Source organism: Hemitrygon akajei, chromosome 10 (genome assembly GCF_048418815.1).
Source record: "Hemitrygon akajei chromosome 10, sHemAka1.3, whole genome shotgun sequence".
In the NCBI taxonomy this organism is placed as follows: Eukaryota; Metazoa; Chordata; class Chondrichthyes; order Myliobatiformes; family Dasyatidae; genus Hemitrygon; species Hemitrygon akajei.
Window position 1 is genome coordinate 167559795 of NC_133133.1, and position 20931 is coordinate 167580725.

At 41.6% G+C, this 20931-nt stretch overlaps 1 protein-coding gene across 2 annotated transcripts in view; it reads right to left on the bottom strand.

Annotated features, from left to right (window-relative positions):
• The window catches only part of LOC140734927 (ras association domain-containing protein 9-like), a 30648-nt gene extending 15968 nt beyond the window's left edge, over window positions 1–14680 (bottom strand). The window contains exons 1-2 of one of the 2 annotated variants that reach the window (XM_073059641.1): window positions 14490–14680; window positions 6899–7050 (exon numbers count right to left, since the gene is read on the bottom strand). Coding sequence is in view for 1 of the 2 variants with exons in the window: in XM_073059640.1 (XP_072915741.1) it covers window positions 14490–14612 (123 nt within the window). In the remaining variant the exon portion in view is untranslated. The remainder of the gene's footprint in view (window positions 1–6898; window positions 7051–14489) is intronic. The other variant, XM_073059640.1, reaches the window with a different exon arrangement.
• Between the last annotated feature and the right edge of the window lie 6251 nt (window positions 14681–20931).

Consider the following 20931-nt stretch of genomic DNA (forward strand, 5'->3'; position numbering starts at 1 on the left):
TTGTTGTTTTCTGCACTCTACTTGATCTTTCTTAGACCCGGTTATAGTTACTAAGCTATAGATTTGCTGAGTATTCTATGATGATGTAGACACAGACAAATTACATGTTTATTTTTACTGGTAATTAAACATGAATTTCTCCTCATTCTTTGCATGTTTCAAGGCTTCAAGGAATCTTCCAGCTCAGAAGGAGGGCATTTGGCACATTATGCCTGCACTAAACTTTGAAAGAAGTTTAGTGCTAAACTTTCCAGTCAATCCCACACTCCTGCCTTTGCAGGACTGGTGGGGATCATAACCCTGACAATGTTAGACAATAAGACCATAAGCTTAGGAGCAGAATTAGGCCATTCAGCCCATTGAGTCTCCTCTACCATTCCTTTGTGGCTCATTTATTTTCCCTCCCAACCCTATTCTTCTACCTTCTCCTTGCAACCTTTGACACTCCTACTAATCAAGAACATATCAAACTCCACTTTAAATATGCCCAATGACTTGGCCTCCACAATCATCATTACAAGATTCACTATCCTCTAACTAAAGAAGTTCAAAGTTCAAAGTAAATTTTTATTATCAGAGGACATATATGTCACCATGGACAACCCTGAGATTAATTTTCTTGTGGGCATACTCAATAACAGAATCAATGAAAGACCACACAATTTGGGTGTTCAACCGGAGTGCAGAAGGCAAAAAACTGCAAATGCTAAAGAAAGAAATATTAATAATAAATTATCATGCTGCCACTTTATGTTGTTATGATACCAGCCCCCTCCTTTGTGAGAATTGCAAGAGCCCTAGTGAAAGGGGGGTCAATGACCCGAGAGAGAGCAAGAGAGAGAGAGAGACAGGCCGAATGGACACAGGAAATGGAAAGACAGCGACGTGCTGGATACCGCATTCCACTGGGACAAAAGCTGGCGACTGTGGCATTGTTCTCAGGAGACACCTGGGAACTGCAGACGTGCCCACTCGCAGGGACATTGTAAAGCCCTCGGGCAAAGTGGGCTGGTTGAGAGAGAGATTGCATCACCTGCAACCTGATTGACACCTGAGATCCCGTGAGGCAGTATAAAGAAGGGTCTGAAAGAGGACGACCCTCAGACGCACCAAGGAGACATCAAGAAGCACGATACCGCTTCCCGTGGGAACGGGAAGCCATTTTGAAGGAGGCCACGTGCGTTAAATTCCGAATGCGGAGTTTGTGGCTGGAACCAACGGAGGATCGCTTTTAACTAGCAACGGGGAAGATCGCTCCCCTGATTCCACGGATGTTTTGGGCAAGTTTTTCCGTTTATCTCTCTCTCTCTCCAACACGTGAAACCAAAAGGGAAAAGCCTGCAGACTTCAGAGTGACTCTTTATATTTCCAATTGGACTCAGTATTATACCCTAGACAACGAAAGAGCTTATTTCTGAGTGATTATTAATGTACCTGCGTTTTAGATTGAGTATTGACGCATGTTATCTGAATGTTTGTATTAACCTTAATTTTTGTGCCCCTTTATTAATAAAACTTTTGAAAATAGTACCATTGGACTTCAACTGACATATCTATCTTTGCTGGTAAGTGAAACCAGTTACTGGTTTCATAACAATGTGCAATTCCCAGTGTCAATTGACAGATTTTATCGAATCTGTTTTCACCAAGTATAGGAGCCGTGAATTCCAAATCATGATATCTCTGCATTAAAGAAACACTCCTCTCTTCCCTTTGAAGTTTGCACGAGCAACGTCTCCATTCCTGATTCCAATTAGCATCAGAATCTTATACTTGTCAATTCATTTTGTGCTGAGCTGATACAACTTATTAAAAATCTCTGGCATTGAATGTAAAGTTGTACCCCCAAAAAACCTGTGTTAATAAGATCAGAGAGCTAAATGCATGGTCCAAAGATTGACATGGGAGAAGTGGGCTTGAATTTGTGAGACTTTTGACACCAGTATTGTGGAAGAAGGGAGCTGTTCCAATGGGACATGGTCCACTTGAACTTTGCTGCGGCCAGGGTCCTGGTTAATTGCATAACAAAAGCTTTAAACTAAATATTAGAGGGTTGGGTTAAACAGTTTGGAAAATTATGGGTGAAGTAAAGGGGAAGGAGAGTGCAGGAGAGGGCACTGAAGTCTCCAGAATGAAGAACAAGACAAAACATTTACAAAGTGAAAAGAATTTAACTTCAAGCAACATGGAGACAAAATTAGAAAGGGTGGTGAATACAGGACAAAAGGAGTTAAATTTTGAATGCACACAGTATACAAAATAAGGTAGATGATCTCGTAGCACAGTTAGAAATCTGCAAGTCTGACATCGTGGGCATCACAGAGTCAAGGCTGAATAAAGATCTAAGCTGGGTGTTTAACATCTGTGGAATCTAATGCCAGAGGCAACTGTGGAGGCCAAGGAATTGGGTATATATGAAAGCAGAAGCAGATATGCTCTGCAGTAAGGGTGTCAAAGGTTATGGGAAGAAGGCAGGAGAGTGAAAATAAATCAGCCGTTTTCGAATGGTAGAACAGACTCTATGGGCCGAATGGACCAATTCTACTTCTATGTCTTAGAGTCTTAAAAACTTTCTGGTCTGTCTTTAACTGTTTTTCTATCAACATGCTCCATTTCTGTTTGACTAGTTTTGCTGCTGTTTTCATCTCTGTCCTCCATTCTAATATGTCACCTCTCAGGTTATTGTTCCTCCCTCTCGTAAATCATGCTCGAAACGCTTTTGTTGCACTCCTGTAGCCAGGAGTGCAGATTGAGCTGTTGGTGAAAAGTGAAACATTACAGCTGCTGATAAGAAAACTAAAAGTGGGAAAAGGCTTTCAGGAAGTTATTCTGTGGGGACTGGGGATTTGGAGTGAAGAAGCAGGATGGAAATTAATTAGGTGGGGTCAGAGCAGTGCTGGGTGGGTTAGAATTGACGAGAAGTGACAACGTCAGAATGAATAGGATGCCGTGTACCGCAGCAGCAACCAAATCGGCTGGGAATGCCTGCTGGACGGAGAAAGCCAAGAATGCAGGAAAGCCTAGTAATCATGGTGGGTGGATCAAAAAATGTAGAAAGGACTTGCTATGATTTATGTGAGCTGCAGTCACTTGGGAAGAACAAAAGTAGTTACAAAAAAATAAAACAAGCCCAACAACTGGAGACCCAGCCCAAAAAAAAAGAATCTGCGTTGCTGGGAAATATTTTTCAAGGCTGACAATTCTGTATGCATAACTCCCCTGTCTGTAACTGAGCCTGTTTGCTACTTTTAGAATTTCATCAAAGATTTGCTTATTTACATCTATTTTTCAAGATTCAAAGTACATTTCAAATCAAAGTATGTATACAGAATACAAATCTGAGACTCGTCATTTAATAGTAAAATGACAAAGTATGAACTGCAGTTACCAGAAGAGGAATTAAACTAATTTACAGTTTGTATTCATGATATGATGTGTCAGAATGTTTTATGACCAAACTCCATGCCCAAGAAGTGCTCCACTTTCCTGGTAGCTCTGGGCAAAAGATTAACAGGGCACATGGATTTCTGATTATTTTATTTCAATTAGCACTACAGCTTCCACTTTAGCGGCATTTTAATTAGATTGAGATCAATGGCACAGCAACTAGCTAGTCCTGATGAATGGCCTCGGCCTGAAACAATGACTGCTTACTCTTTTCCCTAGTTGCTTCCTGGCTGCCTGATTTCCTCCAGCATTTTGTGTATGGTGATGTGTGTGTGAAAGTTAATCGATGTGAAGTGATTACCTTGCAACCTCTCCACAGATGCTGCCTGTCCTGCCAAGTATTTCTATATTTTCTGTCCAACATCCACGTTATTTAGTTTAGAGCAAATACACGTATTCAAACTGAACTGCAGCACTGAAACCATGCAAAAATTTGCTCACACAGGTGAATTTGTGTTGCCACTTCTTTAGTGTTTCAGGTAGGTGTTTACAACAACACTATAAGCCTGTATGGGAAAATATTTATTTATTGAGATACAGTGTGGAATAGGCCCTTCTGGCCCTTTGAGCTACGCCACCCAGCAATTCACCAATTTAATCCTAGCCTAATCATAGGAGAATTTACAATGACCAATTAGCTGACCAACCGGTATGTCTTTGGACTGTGGGAGGAAAACTGGATCACCTGGAGGAAACAGCACACAGTCGCAGCGATATTTTGCAAACTGCTTAGAGATAATAGCGGGAATTGAACCCTGCTCGCTGTTTATTGAATTCTACTGCGGCCATGGTCTTTTCTACTCACCCCTAGTCTTCCATTCACTGACTTACAAGCCACTGATTGGAAGGAAGGTAGATTATTATTATTATTATTGCTTCCTGTGAATGTATGATCAGCAAGGTCAGCCATCTGGCCTACTTGGATCATTTTCCAGTTACCTACCCTTAAAATAGAAGATAGAAGAGTACAGCACAGGATCGTGCCATTGAGCCCACAATATTGTGCTGAACCAGCTAAAACACAAATCAAAAACACCCAAACGCTGATCACTTCTACCTACACCACGTCCATATCCTCCATCTTCCTTACATCCATGTGCCTATCCACACGACTCTTAAAAGACTCCAATGCATTTGCGTCTACCACCATACCAGGCAGCGTATTCCACTCTCTGAGTAAAAAACTTACCCCTCACATCCCCCTTGAACCTACCCCCTCCCACTTTCAGTGCATGCCCTCTGGTATTAAACATTTCAACCCAGGGGAACAGATACTCTCTGTCCACTGTGTTTATGCCTCCCATAATCTTCCAAACCTCTATCACATCTCCCCTCAGCTTCCGGCACTCGAGAGAAAACAACCCAAGTTTATCCAGCCTCTTGTGATACCACACGCCCTCTAAACCAGGCAACCTAGTAAACCTCTTTTGCCCCTTCTCCAAAGCCTCTACATCCTTCCAATAGCGAGGTAACCAGAACTGCATGCAATACTTCATCTGTGGCCTAACCAGAGCATTATAAATCTGCAATATAATCTCTATTAGGTCTAAGTAGATGGGCTGGTTTGACACATTTAGGGTTGGAGCATGTGCTTTGCAAACTGACATTAGTTCCAATGAATAGATCAAGGATTTTACTCACATTTAACCCAGTCAAATTTCATTAACATGACTTTAAAAAACCCTTAAAATGTAATTTTGTGTTGGTAAGGCCAAATATGGATAAGATCTGAAGATTCTAGTGATCTGCTCACTGGAATTCATAGGAATGGGGAGGGGGGGAATGTGCCATTTAAACCTGTCTAAGGCCTCAATAGATTAGATTTGGAGAGGAAGTTTCCTATGGTGGGAGAGTCTAAGACCAGAGGACACAGCCTCAGAACAGAGGATGACTATTTAGAGTGGAGATGAGGAGGAATTTCTTTATCCAGAGAGTGGCAAATCTGTGGAATTCATTGCCACAGACAGTTGTGAAGGCCAAGTCATTATATATATATATATTTAAGGCAGAGGTTGATAGATTCTTGATTAGTCAGGACATGAAGTCATACGGGGAGAAGGCAGAGGCTGGGGCTGAGAGGGAAACTGGATCAGCCATGAAGAAATGGTGGAGCAGACTTGATGGGACAAATGGCCTCATTCTGCTCCTATATATATTATGGTCTTTATGGTCTAATGCTGTTAGTTGACAAATATAACCTTAGAACATATATCTGGATGCTGCTTCATTGTTAAAATAGTCCAGATAGAGAGGCATAGTAGAATTTTGGAATTGTTTTGTTGAAAGATTATCCAGTATGGATGGTGTTTTTTTAAAGAATGCTGTTTTGCAAGTGTGGATATCAGAGGACTGTAGGAACAAGCTTTTGGTAAAATGGGAAGTGAAGAATTTCCCTAGTCCCTTGTGCCAACACAGATAGGCTCATACATTTCATCATTGCAAAATTCTACATTGCATCATTCCACAGTCATGCACAGAAGCTCCTGGGTGTTAACATCTCTGAGTATCTAACCTGGACCCAGTACATTGATGCAGCTACAAAGAAGGCAAGACTGCGACTATATTTGATGATGAGTTTGAAGAGATTTGGTATGTCACCAAAACACTCACAAGTTTCTACAAATGTACCATGGAGATCATTCGAACTGGCTGCATCACCCTCTGGTAAGGGTGGGGTGCGGCTACAGGATCAAAATAAGCTGCAGGGAGTTGTAAACTTAGTCATCTCCGTCATGGGCACGAGGCTCTATTGTATCTAAGATATCTTCAAGGACTAATGCCTCAAAAAGGTAGTGTCCATCATTAAGGATCCCCATCACCTAGTTATGCTTTGTTCTCATTGCTTCCATCAGGAAGGAAGTACAGGAGCCTGAAGGCACACATCAATGATTCAGGAACAGCTTCTTCCCCTCTGCCATCAGATTTCTGAATGGATATTAAACTCACGAACACTACTTCACTAATTTTTATTTCCATTTTTGCATTACTTATTTATTTTAACTATTATATATATTACTATAATTCAGGCTTTTCATTACGTATTGCATTGTACTGCTGCTGCAAAGACACCAAATATGCCGCTGATATTAAATCTGATTCTGGTGACGCAACACTGCAACAATTGAAAATGAATACCTTCCAAATGATAAAAGAGTTATACATTTCACAGTCCTCTGTACCAGAAAGCAAGTCCCTCTAGACTTGCCGTTTCACAGGTTTCTGCAGCTCAAGCCAGTCACCTTTGTAAATAACTGCGTTCTTCAAAGTCAATCCTGACAGTCCAGGCTTATTAATTACTTCTAAGGACTACGTTGTCACCAATCGTTTAGCTTTTAATTTGGGCGCCTGACAATAATATTGGAGGTGCTTTATTAGTCATAATCCATTATTTGCTTTATCAGAGTATGTTTTTATAATGGGCAATTAGATCATGTGGTTTTCTGCTATTTACCTTTATCTGACTGGCACTCCTGAACCAAAAGTGTTCAATGTGTTCCTGCAGGAAGTTAAGGCAACATATCCAAGGAACTCTGGATGCTTACGAAAGGGTTGCACATGGAAGGCATGAAAATTCATAACAGGAGAATAGCAGATGCTGGAAACCTGAAACAAAAACAGAAAGTGTAGCTGTTAATGGGAAGGTCAGGCAGTATCTGTGGAAAGAGATAAAGAGCTATTGTTTCAGTCACTGACACCTTGATCGGACAACCATTAAACACTGTCCTGTTTAAGAGGACCTAAGTCAATGATCAGATCCAATCATATGAAAATGCAGCACAAAATAGGCCTTACAGCCCATCTAGTCCACACTGAACCATTTCAACCGCCTACTCCTATCGACCATAGCCCTCCATACCCCTACCATCCATGTACACATCCAAACTTCCCTTAAACGTTGAAATCAAGCTTGCATGCACCATTTGCATCTGTAGCTCGTTCCACACTCTCATGACTCTCTGAAAGTCTCCCTTAAACTTTTCACTTTTTACCCTTAAACCCTGACATCTAGTTGTAATCCCAGCCAACCTCAGTAGAAAAAGCCTCCTTGCACTTACCCTATCTGGAGCCCTTATAATTTTGTATGCTTCTATCAAATCTCAGATATTTAATGGTTACAAGAAACTTAAAAGTCATCTACTATTTGTTGCAGTCTGTCTTTTCATCTTCATGCTCATCCTGAAAGTAAAAGAAAAATTGGAAGGGAACTTCTTATTTTTGTCACATTTTCTAAAGCATTGAAAGAGGCCGGTTGGCCAACTGAATCAATGTTAGTTCTCAGCCTATTAGTCCCATGTCTCCACATATTTCCCTATAACCTATTCTCTCACATACAGGCCCAACAACCAACCCCCTCCCCTCTGAATCCCTTTCCTCCCACCTACACGAGAGATGATGTACAATAACTAATTGACCTTTCAACCAGCTGCTCTTTGGGAAGTGGGAAGCGACTGCGGCACTTGGGAGGAAGTCACATATTCATAATCAAAATGCACAATCTCCACACCTGAGGCTGGAATTGGACTCCAGTTGCTGGAGCTGACCAGCAGCACTAAGCGTTTTGCCACTGGGTTGCTCTCTGTACCACTGCAGGCCTTCATGGTCAAGGTGACATCAATAAGGCAACTTGGCCATCCATTCAAATACTGAATACATAACTAATTAGAATCAGAATCAGAATCAGGTTTAATATCACCAGCATATCCTGTGAAATTTGTAGTCTTTGTGGCAGCAGTACAATGCAATACATAATAAAAGGAAAAAAAACTGAATTACAATATGTATTTTATACACACACACACACACACACACACACACACACACACACACACACACACACACACACACACACACACACACACATATATACATTAAATAGTTAGATAATTTAGTGCAAAAACAGAAATAAAAATGTTGCAAGGTAGTATTCATGGGTTCAATGTCCATTTAGAAATCAGAATACAACGGGGAAGAAGCTGTTCCTGAATCACCGAATGTGTGCCTTCAGGCTTCTGTATCTCCTTCCTGCTGGTAGCAGTGAGAACAAGGCATAACCTGTGTGATGGGGGTCCGTAATGATGAATAGCATCTTTCTGAGGCATCGCTCCTTGAAGACGTCCTGGGTGCAATGGAAGTTAGTGCCCGTGATGAAGCTGGCTGAGCTTACAATTCTCTGCAGCTTATTTCGATCCTGTGCAGTAGCCCCCCTCCCCATACCAGACAGTGATGCAGCCAGTTAGAATGTTCTCCACAGTACAGCTGTAGAAATTTGTGAGTTTCTTTGGTGACATACGAAATCTCAATCTCTGAATGAAATAAAGCCACTGTTGTGCCTTCTTTGTTGCTGCATCGATAATTTATGTGCAGGTTAGATCCTCAGAGATTTTGACACCCAAGAATTTGAAATTGCTCACTCTCTTCGCTTCTAATCCCTCTGGGAGTTCTGGTGTGTGTTCACTCATCTTACCCTTTCTGAAGTCCACAATCAGTGCTTTGGTCTTATTAACGTTAAGTGCAAGGTTGTTGCTGTGTCAACCAGCTGGTATAACTAATCCATTGCAAATAAACTATCCAAATCCAATAACACCAAATTCTATTGTTCAGTATGGCATATTGACACTTCAAATTAATTGCAGATTTTGATATTTAGATAACTAAAGAGCAAATATCATTCCCTACACAAATAATGGTCTCAATTCCGTGAAACTACAATTTGAGCAATTGATTTTCTTTCTCTCGTCTAACAGCTAAGTCCCATAGTGCCACACATCCAGTAAAGAACTACGCATGGGCCACAATCAGGAAAGTAACCTCTTCAGGTTGAATTCCACAGCAGCCTGTTAAGGCTTATACTGATAGTCTCACCATCTTAAAGTGACAGAACGTTAAATATAGTGCTTAGAATAAAATATTTCAGCCTGCTTGAAAAGGTGATCAAATGTTGATGTAAGAGTCATAGAAACAGAACAGAGGTTAACAGATTCTTGATTGGTCAGAGCATGAAGCGATTCAGGGAGAAGGCTTGAGATTGCGGTCGAGAGGGAAAGTGGATCAGCCATGATGAAATAGATGATGGGATGGATGACCTAATTCTGCTCCGAAATCTTATGATCTTATTCACTTTCACTGTGACTTCAGGTGAGGCTGAGGGACAGCGCAGTAGCACAGCTAATAGAGGGGTCTGGTCTGTATTGACTTTGAATGCTGACTTTGTGTCTGCATAAGTTTCCTTCAAGAGATCCAGCTTCCTTCAACATCTCAAAGGTCTGCAGTTAAGCACAATAAGATATAGAAGCAGAATTAGGCCATTTCATCATGGTTGATCCATTTTTTCTCTCAGCCCCAATTTCCTGCCTTCTCTCTGTATCCCTTCATGTCCCGACCAACCAAGAATCTATCAACCTTTGCCTTAAATATCCATAAAGACTTGGCATCCACAGCTTCCTGTGGCAAAATATTCCACAGATTCACCACTCTCTGGCTAAAGAGATTCATCCTCATCGCCTTTCAGGAAGGACGCCCCTCTATTCTGAATCTGAGTCCTCTAGTCTTAGACTTCCCCACCATAGGAAACATCCACTCCATCAAGGCCTTTCATCGTTCAATAGGTTTCAATGAGGTCATTCTTCTGAATTCCAGTGAATACAGGCCCAGAGCCATCAAACGCTATGACAAGCCATTCAAATCTGGAAACATTTTTGTGAACCTCCTTTGAACCCTATCGACTTTCAACACATCCTTTCTAAGATAAGGGGCCCAAAACTGCTCATAATTCTCCAAGTGAGGCCTCACTAGTGCTTTATAAAGTCTCTGTATTACAACTTTGCTTTTTTTGTGGTCCTCATGAAATGAATGCTATCATTGCATTTGAATTCCTCACCACTGACTCAACCTGCAAATTAACCTTTAGGGAATCTTGCACAAGGACTCCCAAGTCCCTTTGCGCCTCAGTTTTTCGTACTTTGTCTCCATTTAAAAATGAGTCAACCTTTTCATTTATTTTACCAAAGTGTGTGACCATACTCTTCTGGACACTGTATTCTATCAGCCATTTCTTTGCCCATTCTCTTAATCTGTCTAAATCCTTTTGTAGCCTTTCTACGTCCCCAAAACTACCTGCGCATTCACCTGGCTTTATATCATCGGCAAACTTTGCAACAAAGTCATCAATTCCATCATCCAAATCATTGACGTATAACGTAAAAAGAATCTGTCCCTACCCAGACTCCTAAGGAACACCACTAGTCAAAGACACCAACCAATTGGCTTCTCTATAGGTTATATCTAAGATGTAGGTGAATGATGGAATTTTTGGGACATTGATGTAAGAGTCATGTGAATAAAATGGAATTAAATGGAGTTAAAATTGCACATAGACCTAGTAGGCCAAACAGCTGATTTCCGTGCAATGGTTCTATGACCTTATTAAACATCTGGGCCAGCATTTTTGCCTACCCCATAATCTTTAGGGATTTGCTGGGCTGTACTCCAAGGTTCCTGGTAGAGCAGTGCGGGCATGATGCGAGCCCATAGGGATGTGGTGTAGAGGTTCTGCTGACTGTTCACTGTGCACAACCTATCCTGCCCTTGGCATTATAGGGTTGCAAAGAAAAAAGCCATCAAGACCATCACATAGGCTGCTGAGCGAGTCTTCAGAGGGCTGCTGGGACACAAGCCAGAGCCTGATCAGCCTTAGCTGGGTCAGCTGAGCAAGAGGGCCTGATGTGGAAAGACCCGAAACACCCAATGACCCCAGGTTACATCGCCAATGATATTTCCTAGGATGCATCTCAGCATAATGCGCTATGATCTGTCAGTATCCCACCACTTGCTCTTATTATTGTTTTAGCTTTCCCTCGCTTGCTTTATATTCCATTCAGGCAGGCTCCAACCTGATGGCATGAACATCAATTTCCCCAACTTCCAGTAATTACCCCCCTTTCCTTCACCACTCCCCATTCTTTATTCCCTCTCTCATTTCTCTTCTTACCTACCCATCACGTCCCTTGGTGCTTCTCCCCTTTCCTTTCTTCCGTGGCCTTCCATGGAGACTATCAAATTCTCCTTTCTCCAGCCCTTTATCTCTTCCACCAATCAACATCCCAGCTCTTCACTTCACTCCCTCCCCTTTCCTGGTTTCACCTATCACCTGCCACCTTGTACTTCTTCATCCCCTCGTCCATCTTCTTATTTCTGACTTCTTCCTCCTTTTTAACTCCTGAATAAGAGTCTCAGCCCAAGATATCACCTGTTTATTCCCATTCACGGATGCTGACCGGCTGACCTCTCCAGCACATTATGTGTATTGCTCTAGATTTCCAGCATCTGCAGTACCTTTTTAGTCGGTAAATTACCCTCAATTCCCCTGGTTTGAATTCCATTTGGCATCTACCTGCCTCTTGATCTGTGCTGGAGTTGCAGTGCAAACATACTGTGAACTGTACTGATAGTGCAAACGTAAACAGAAATGTTCTGTTCTTTAGATTCACTAATCAACATCAGAAAAGTGATGTGTATTATATTAGAAGTAAATGTTGACCAGGCCATTACTTTACAGGAATAATGTTAACAAGGGGCTACTGTCAACAGGTCTGAACATGCCATTTTGTCTTATCTCAAAATTAAACATTAGCTTCCTCAGCAATAATACAGACAAAATGCTAATATATTCTTAGTCTATTAATTATACCTGTATGTTATCTGGTTTTTGATAGCAGCAAAATTTTAGCTTCATTGAGTTTTTCACAGTATCCTCCTGCACAATAGATTTTCCCCCCCAAGGACACCGCACTGGTATTTCAGAAAGTTGAACACATTCCCATGTACTTACCTCCACAGCCCCCCCCCCCCATATATGTAAGAAAATAATCTTTAGGTTGTCCCATAATTTATCAATGCAAATTAGAGTCATACAGTCATAGAAAAGCACCGCAGAGAAACAAGCCCTTCGGCCCATTCAGTCTGTGCTGAACCATTTAAACTGCCCATAACCATCTATCTTCACTGAGACCATAGCCCTCCATAACCCTATCTATCCAAACTTCTCTTAAACATTGAAGTTGAGCTTCCATGCACCACTTACGCTGGCAGCTTGCTTCGTACTCTCGCCATTCTCTGAGTGAAGAAGTATTTCACTCTTAACCCATGACCTCATGTTGTAGCTCATAAGACCATAAAAAGTAGGAGCACTATTCGGCCATTTGGGCCCATCAAGTCTGTTGCGCCATTCAATCATGGCTAATGCTGTTTTTCCCTTCCTCAGTCCCACTCCTTGGACTTCTCCTCTTAACCTTTGATGCCATGTCCAATTAGGAACCTATCAAGCTGTGCCTTAAATATACCCAATGATGTGTCCTCCACAGCTGCCTGTGGTAACAAATTCACCACCCTCTGAATAAAGAAATTTCTCTGCATCTCTGTTTTAAATGGACACCCCTCTATCCTGAGCCTATGCCTTCTTGTCCTAGACTCCCCCACCATGGGAAACATCCTTTCCACAAGCTCTACTGCTGCCTCTTTCAGAACCCCAGGGTGCAGTTCATCTGGTCTGGGTGATTTTTGTACCCATAGGTCTTTCAGCTTTTTGACACCATCTCCCTTGTAATAGTAACTGCTCTTCCCTCACACCCTTCAACATCTGATCCACTGCTAGAGTCTTCCACAGTGAAACCTGATTCACTGAGTCCCACCCGAACTCAGTGGAAAAGGCCTGCTTGCATTTCCCCTATCTCTACCCCTCATAATGCTGTTTACCTCTATCAAATCTCCTCTCAATCTTCAATATTCCAAGGAACAAAAGTCGTATTCAATCTTCCCATTTAACTCAGGCCCTCCAGCCCCCGCAACTTCCTTGTAAATTTCCTCCGTACGTTTTCAACCTTATTTAATCTTGTTTGAAATAGGATGGCAAAGGGAGTTCCCAAACAAGTTAAAGATAGAAAAATCAGATTCAGAATCTGGTTTAATATGTGGTGAAATTTGTGAATAGAGGGGAAAAAAAGTGGTCAACTTAAACACTGAAGGTTAAGGGGAAGAATTTAAATAACGGCAAGGAAAAATAATTGCTTTAATTGTAAAGTGTGACAGTGTCTGGGAACAAGTTTCAGAGTAGGAGTGAGACTGCACAGATTCATAATTCTGTTCCTGGGTTAGAGTGTCCGGACTTGATCACACCATAACCAACATCCCTCTGATATAAATAGTATGGAAGCGACTCTCTTAATTGTCACAAGCAACACAAATCTAATAACTTCATCTCCGGATCAAGGGGCAGGTGACGGTGAAGGGGTCGTTCTTTTGGGTTTGCGGAGGCCAAAGTTAAAGTAGCACGCATTTGAAAACAGCTTATTTGAAAACTGATCTCCCACCTCCTGGCCAGGAAGCGCTGCCGGTGAACACCGTGGAACTCACCGTTAACTTACGAGTCATCGAGTCGTAGAGCACTACAGCACTGAAATAGGCCATTCGGCCCACATCGTCCTAGTAATAAACTTTCTGGTAATGTCTTTGCCCATACCTTCAGCCATTCACCTGAACCACTTCTCGAAATGTTCGCAATACAAACGCCAAGAACTCAGAATATTTCCAGCAAGTACGAGTGTGGTGTTTTTTTTCAGTGAGAGTCGGAATTCGCATCTGATCGCTTTTGCACGGTTACCACAGACATGTTTATACACATTACCTGCAAATGTGTGCATTCTTAATATGCTAATAATTATGGGCAGGGCGGTGTTCGAACCCCTCTTCACTTGCCCCTTGTCCACAGTGACCTTGGCATTCAACGCAGAGAATATAGTTTGTAACATTACAACGTTAGGCAAATACCACTCCCATTGCCCCTTCTCAAGCTGTAAAGACTTGTTTTGGTTGAAATTCACACTGGGTGAAACGATGCATCAACAATAGCCACTCATCTCATCCATTATAGTAAATGAATTTCTTCCTTCGAGTTGCCTAATATTTATATCACATACTCTTGTTAGCGCCGTAACGTCACCCCGACCCTCTCTGCGAGTTACATAGGTTGTTGGACAAGTTCACTTTACCTTGCTGCTTTCGACTAAAAGTTTTGTAACTCCTTCAAGCGGCGAGCATTGGGCGTCTGTAACAAACATTCCCGGAAAGCTTCCTTCAAATAATGAATTCCATTCCACTGATGGCTTACTCATTAATTGTGACCCTTTGAATACCGGAGATGCCGAGTGAGCGGTTTGGCACGATCCCACACCAGAGAGAAAAAAAACCTCCCACCTGCTCGAGATACAAAACAACATACATTATGGAGCACACCCGAAACTTTCAGTTTGGACCCATCGCAGGCCCTACAGTATTGTAAACGAGCACTGGTAGAGGTCAATGAGGGACACCAAATCTAACTGAGCCAAAATCGTGTTATAAAGTTGCCTTTGACTGCGCTCCACGCCCTCCAATAGGGAAAAAAAAAACTTTTTAGTGGATTATGCTGTGTCTCTTGTATTTCTGTATCCTGCAAATTCTTGGGGCTTTTTTATTGCTCAATTTATGGACGAGATATAGTTTCATACTTCATTAGAACCTCATTTTGAGTTCCGGTTTGCTGTGTCCAAGTCCGTGGGAAATGAGTACTGTACTGCCCGCGTTTGTTGTTAGTTACCAGCAGGAAAGCGGAGTTTGGCAGCGGGAGTTGGTGCTCCGGGTTGCCTCGCAGTGACCTCTGCTGGACAGTGACCGGTCCAGCGGGATGTTCGCAAGCACTGTCCACACAGGACTGAGGGCGGGGTAGAGTTCAGACCGATGGAGGAATGTGTAACAGGGGCCATTTAAAATACTGGTAGGTTTATTAAACGAATACGGGGGGGGGGGGGGGGGGTGAGACACTCCCTTCCCTGTTCGCCTACATTACAGAGATAAGAAAAGAGGGAGAGGGGGTGGGAGAGGGAGTGAGAGAGATTGAGATTTCTGGAAACTAATTCTCCAACACTATTGCAATATATAAGGCAAGATGCAAGGCTCATGCCACAATGCTTACAGCGTTATATACCCAATACTACAAAAGCCAAATAAGTGATTATTGCTAAGATAAGAGAGACAACAGATGGAACGGAAAACAGAATGCTCTAAACATTTAGCAGGCTGGGCAGCTTCTGTGCAGGCAAAAGGACCTGACGTAGATTTTTTTAATAGGTGACAAGATCTTACATTTCTTATTTATTAGCGTCTGGCTGTCAAGCTGCTCAGGTATACAGTATATAGTGAAACTTGATGTGCAAGTGGAGCTTCTGTCCTGCAAATGAAAATGTGAGAACCCTGACTACTCATGCCTGCAGTACAAACCATAGACAAACTGCTGTAATTAGCATAAATTAACATTAGGCATGCACAGGATATGAGGCCCAGGTCCCCATCCCTCCGTCAATTATCATGAAACAGTTTATGCAAAATTATTTTTAAATATCTGCCAATACTCGAAATCTGAAATAGAAAATGTTGGAACTCGTCAGCAGGTCAGGTTACATCTGCAGAAAGGGAAACGGAGTTAACGTTTCTATCTGAAGACTCTGTCAGAACTGGGGACAAGAGAAGACTAAGGTAGATTCAAGATGCAAAGGTCATTGTAACTTGTCCCCTGATTAGGCTAGGATTAAATCAGGGGATTTCTGAGCAGCATAGTTTGAGGGCTGGAAGGCCCTAGTCCAAGCTGTATCTCAATTCAAAAAAAAGTGGTGGGAGGATTGGATAAGACAAGGGGAATGTCTGTGATGGGGTGAATTGTGCTGGGTGGGGTATCTAGCCTGGTGGATCAGTTAGAGATTGATAACACAGGCACAGACAAAGAAGCATTATACTGTATTTTGCTCATAGCAGGGCGGTGGACTTGTGCACTTCTGTATAATAAGCACTAGTTTCATGGAGTTATCCAGCAAGGAAGCAACCTCTTCTGCCCACCCTCTGCCAGCCACTAAGTACCATTTTACCCTAATCCCATGTTATTCTCCTCAGATTCCACCACTCATCAGGGGCAATTCACATTAGCTAATTAACCTACCAAAATGGATGTCTTGGGGATGTAAGAGGAAAGCAAAGTAAATGAAGAAAATCAACGCCTTCATTGATAGCACCAGATTTCAGACACTATGAAGAAACAGCTCTACTAGATGTGCCTCTACCATGTATTTAACCTGACTCAGAAAGAAGTCAACTTTAACTTGACTAAAAGAGAATAAGAAACAACAAAAATACTCAGCAGCTTCTGTAGAAAGAGAAACTGAGCTGATGTTTCAGGTCTGAGGCCTCTTGTCAGAACTTCCTCTGGATAGAACAAAGGAAGTTTTTTTTTGGTCCTGTTCTTCTATCCAAAGCTGGTGTGTCTATCTTGGGCCTGTAAAAGGTTGAAGACACATCCTCTCCTCTGTGTGTGGTATATGAATTGAAAAAGTTTAGAGCAAGAGTTCCCAACCTGGGAGCCATGGACCCCTCGCTTAATGATATTGGTCCATGCCATAAAAATGTTGGGAACCTCTGCATTAGAGGAAATTGAGCTAAATTTGGATAAATGGGAACTAGTTTAGATGGTCATCTGGGTCTGCATGGGCCGATAAGAGATTTCCTCTTTCCCTAACTGCTGTAAATGGGGGTGAAGTTGGATTGCAATGAAAAGGTGATCCAGCCACTCTTTTCCTGACATGAGAATTTTGCACACTTGACTAGTTAGACGTGAAAGAAAGAAATATCTGAATTTTTATAAAGTTTTTAAAACCACAAGATACCTTAGTTGGCACAGCCAGAGGGTCTGTTTCAGTACTGTGTAACTCTATGACTCTAATTAATGCACACCAAGATCCCACGGATGGGAAATTTATAATGGCTAAGTATTGACTAATAAAAGATAAATACTGATTAGGATACTAAAGATAATTCCCCTGTCTTTCCAAATAGATTCATAGGGCCCTTGAGAAATCCCAGAGAGAAACCCACTTAATATCTCACTAATATGGTTCCTCTGAAGGTGAAACACTCCCTCAGCACAGTAGGGGCAGTAAAGGCATTGGAAAGAGCTCAGAGAACAATTGTAGGATTGGTCCCTCGGATAAGAGTCAGGAGTTACAAGTTAGGAGTGACTGGGCTGTTCCCTCTGGACAACTGAGTATTGAGGGGGTGATTTGATCATAAGTAAAATGTGGAAGTTATAGAATCAGATTTGAAAGAAGAAGAATCCTTGGGTCTTGGACACAGTTTGCGTATTGGACTCTGGTTCATGTTGTCATGTTCTGCTTTCTGGTTGCTTATTTGTTGGTATTTTGTGTGGATTTGAATGGGGCAGACTGGCTCTGTGGCCTCCAGTCAACTAACAATGCAGCGATGGATTGAACTGAACTGAATATTTCTGGACTCTTCAAAGACTTGAGATTTGATGTTTTGTATTCTGTGTTTTTCTCTCGTTCTTTTGTTCCGTATGCAAGATTTGTTCTTTTGCGCATTGGGGGTTTGACGTTTTTCTTTGAACCGTGTACACGGCATTCTTTGTTTCATGGCTGTCTCTGGGAGGATGAATCTCAGGCTTGTAAACTGCATATATACTTTGAAACTTTAAATCAAAAAGCACTACAGCACCAAAAGAGTATCGGGATTACTCAGAAGCATTTATTATCCTTAAATGAAGGAAGTAATGTATTTCTGTAGCAAGTTTACGTGCTTAAGCTCCTCATAGCATATTAAGTATAAGTTTAAATTTGTTATCATAAGCATGCGTATTCAGAGTATAAATGCCATAACAATGAGCTTTGTGCAGTAGCTGCAGATTCCATTGCAGACGTGACAAACATAAATTAACATAAACGAGTTCAAAGCCATTCACTCATTGACTTTGCACTGATAAAATAAGTTTTATAAAGTTTATATCTGAATGGGAATAGGATGCTTTGGATTCCACACTTTAAATGACTTTGGAGGTTACACCTCTCTGCTGGCTTGTACCATATCCCCATTCAGTCCAAAGTTGTATAAGACAGAGGCAAGTTAGAGACTCTGTGGCACCAGTCACAAGAGACTAAATAGATACTGTGTTTCAGAGTTCAGTTCTAAGATAATGGATTAGTACGGAGGGACTTTTGTTGTTCACCATTATCCAATGAGCCTGTAATTTGCTGTTTGTATTCGATACTGCTCATTTGCCTGTTTGACATTCAATAAATGTGACGAATGGTTAACTGACAAATCGACTGCTTAGACATGATGCAGAAAGCCATGTGAACTCAAATGTATATCCAATAATTATTGGCTCCGTGTATTCACCTGAATATTAAGAAAGTTAAGACATGCTTGAATCATTAAGATGAGGTTTGTTTATTGGCATGGTCTTTCATGTTTAACCTGCAAAATATATCAGGAATAAAATTCACTGCTATTCACATTGTGATGTCTAGAATCTGAAAGACATTTATAAGCACATTAATTAAAGTGTCTAAATGTGCAACTTATAATTGACTCTATTGGGCATGTGCTAACCTGAAAGTACATAGCAATATTTACATTCAAAAGGAAGGATTAAAACTAATTTATTATTGACATTTACAGAAGGTTCTCTTTAACTGGCTGCTAATTTAAACAAGTGCCTCCAGGTTGCAAAGAACAAATATCTTGATTTTTAAAATTCCAATAATTCAACACAGATTCTGTTAGAAGTAATTATAAAGAAATACTGGGTGAAAATATGTAGTTAGCTGATATATCATCAATTAGACTTTAAGGCTCATGTTGTGTGTTTAAAATTTCAGTAATGTTTGAGTAATATTGGAAATCTATTGTTTGATTAAACATTCTTTGTTTTTTACATAATGCATTGCGGCTTATCCGTGAAAGTGATGGAAGTGAAGTTCCCATACCTTGACATCAAGTTCCCTCACCGCTGCAGAGAAAAATTACGCGCAGATTGACAGAGAGACCTTTGGGGTGTAAAACATTTTAATTATTACTTGTATGGAGAGAGTTTACCTTTGTTACTGATCTTCAACCACCAGTGTCAGTTTTCAATTCACAGACGGGTATTCCACTAACAGCAGCAGCTTGAATGCAGAGATGGGCTCTGTTACTTGGAAGACGCAATCACAGGATTGAATTCAAGAGGACAACTAGTCACGGAAATGCTGATGGATTTTCCCATTTACCCTTGGGAAAGGAAATACTGGAAAAATTTACAAAAAAGAACACTGCATTGATGTATTCTCCCTAACACAAATTGAAAGTCTCCCTATTATGGCAGAGATGATCCAAAGAGAAACCAGAAAAGACCCCACACTGCCTCAGCTCTACATGGCCACCCAAAATGTCTGGAATGCACAGCAGAAATTCCACCAGACCAGAATGAATATGCCCTTGCTGGTGGTTGCCTTCTGTGGGGATTGAGGGTTTTTGTACCATTCAAGCTGAAAGCTAAAAGGGTTGAAGAACTTCCATGCAGGATATCTAGGCATGGTTAAATTGAAATCGTTGGCTTCAAGCTTTGTCTGGTGTCCTGGGATAGATCAGCAGATTGAGCAGTTTGGTATGCCAACATGCCCAGAAGATGCAAGAGCAGAGTATTTCCATCCTTGGGAATGGCCTGCACTACCCCGGCAGAGGATTCATCAATAGCCTCCACTACAGCCTCGTACACTGTTGAGAAACCTCTTCTCATAGACTGGTGTTCCAGAACACTTAGTCATTGACAATGGATCACAGTTTGTGGGGGAACAGTTTAAATCATTCCTAAAAATGAATTGAATAAGACATTCCATCTACACAGTAGCACCCACCTACAAATGGCTAATGTCTGTCCAGAGTCTAAAGAATGTGCTCCGAGCAATATCAGCAGAACTCACTACACCGACACTAATCAGAAGCTTGCCAATTTCTTCCTTGCATATCCCAATGCAGCACAGTCCACAACCAACAACTCTCTAGCTATGCTGTTCCTGGGTCATCCCTTGTGTTGATGCTTGGATCTCCTCAAACCCAATCTCAGAAGGAGTATGCAGGTTAGACAACTGAGCCAAATTGAGGGCTCCTCAAAAACAGAGGACCAATGTTTCATTGCTGGATAAGCAGTCCTGGCGAGGGACTATAGAGATGCTTAAATGCAGGTATTCAGAGAGACTAAGGCAGAATTGGACAACTCTCCTACGCAATGGAGATTGCGTCTGATGCCACCTGGACATGTGACATCGACCAGTTGAGGAGAGCAGAGCCAATTGTTAGAGAAGAAAGGTGTCCAGAGCTGTCAGAATCACTTTCTGTGATCTCGGAGTCAACTCCTGCAACAACCACAGACGAGGACCCAGAACCTGAGATTGTTTCACAGCCACAAACAGAATGTCCTCCCCTTGTCAGGAAAGACGTTATCACACAAGAGTAAGAGAGCCTCCACAGCAATGAAATCTTTAGACCTGAATGGGACAATCTTAAATTTGCTATGCGGTAGATACCTTTATATAGCAGTTATATTATACACGTTGATATGCATGTGTATTGAGT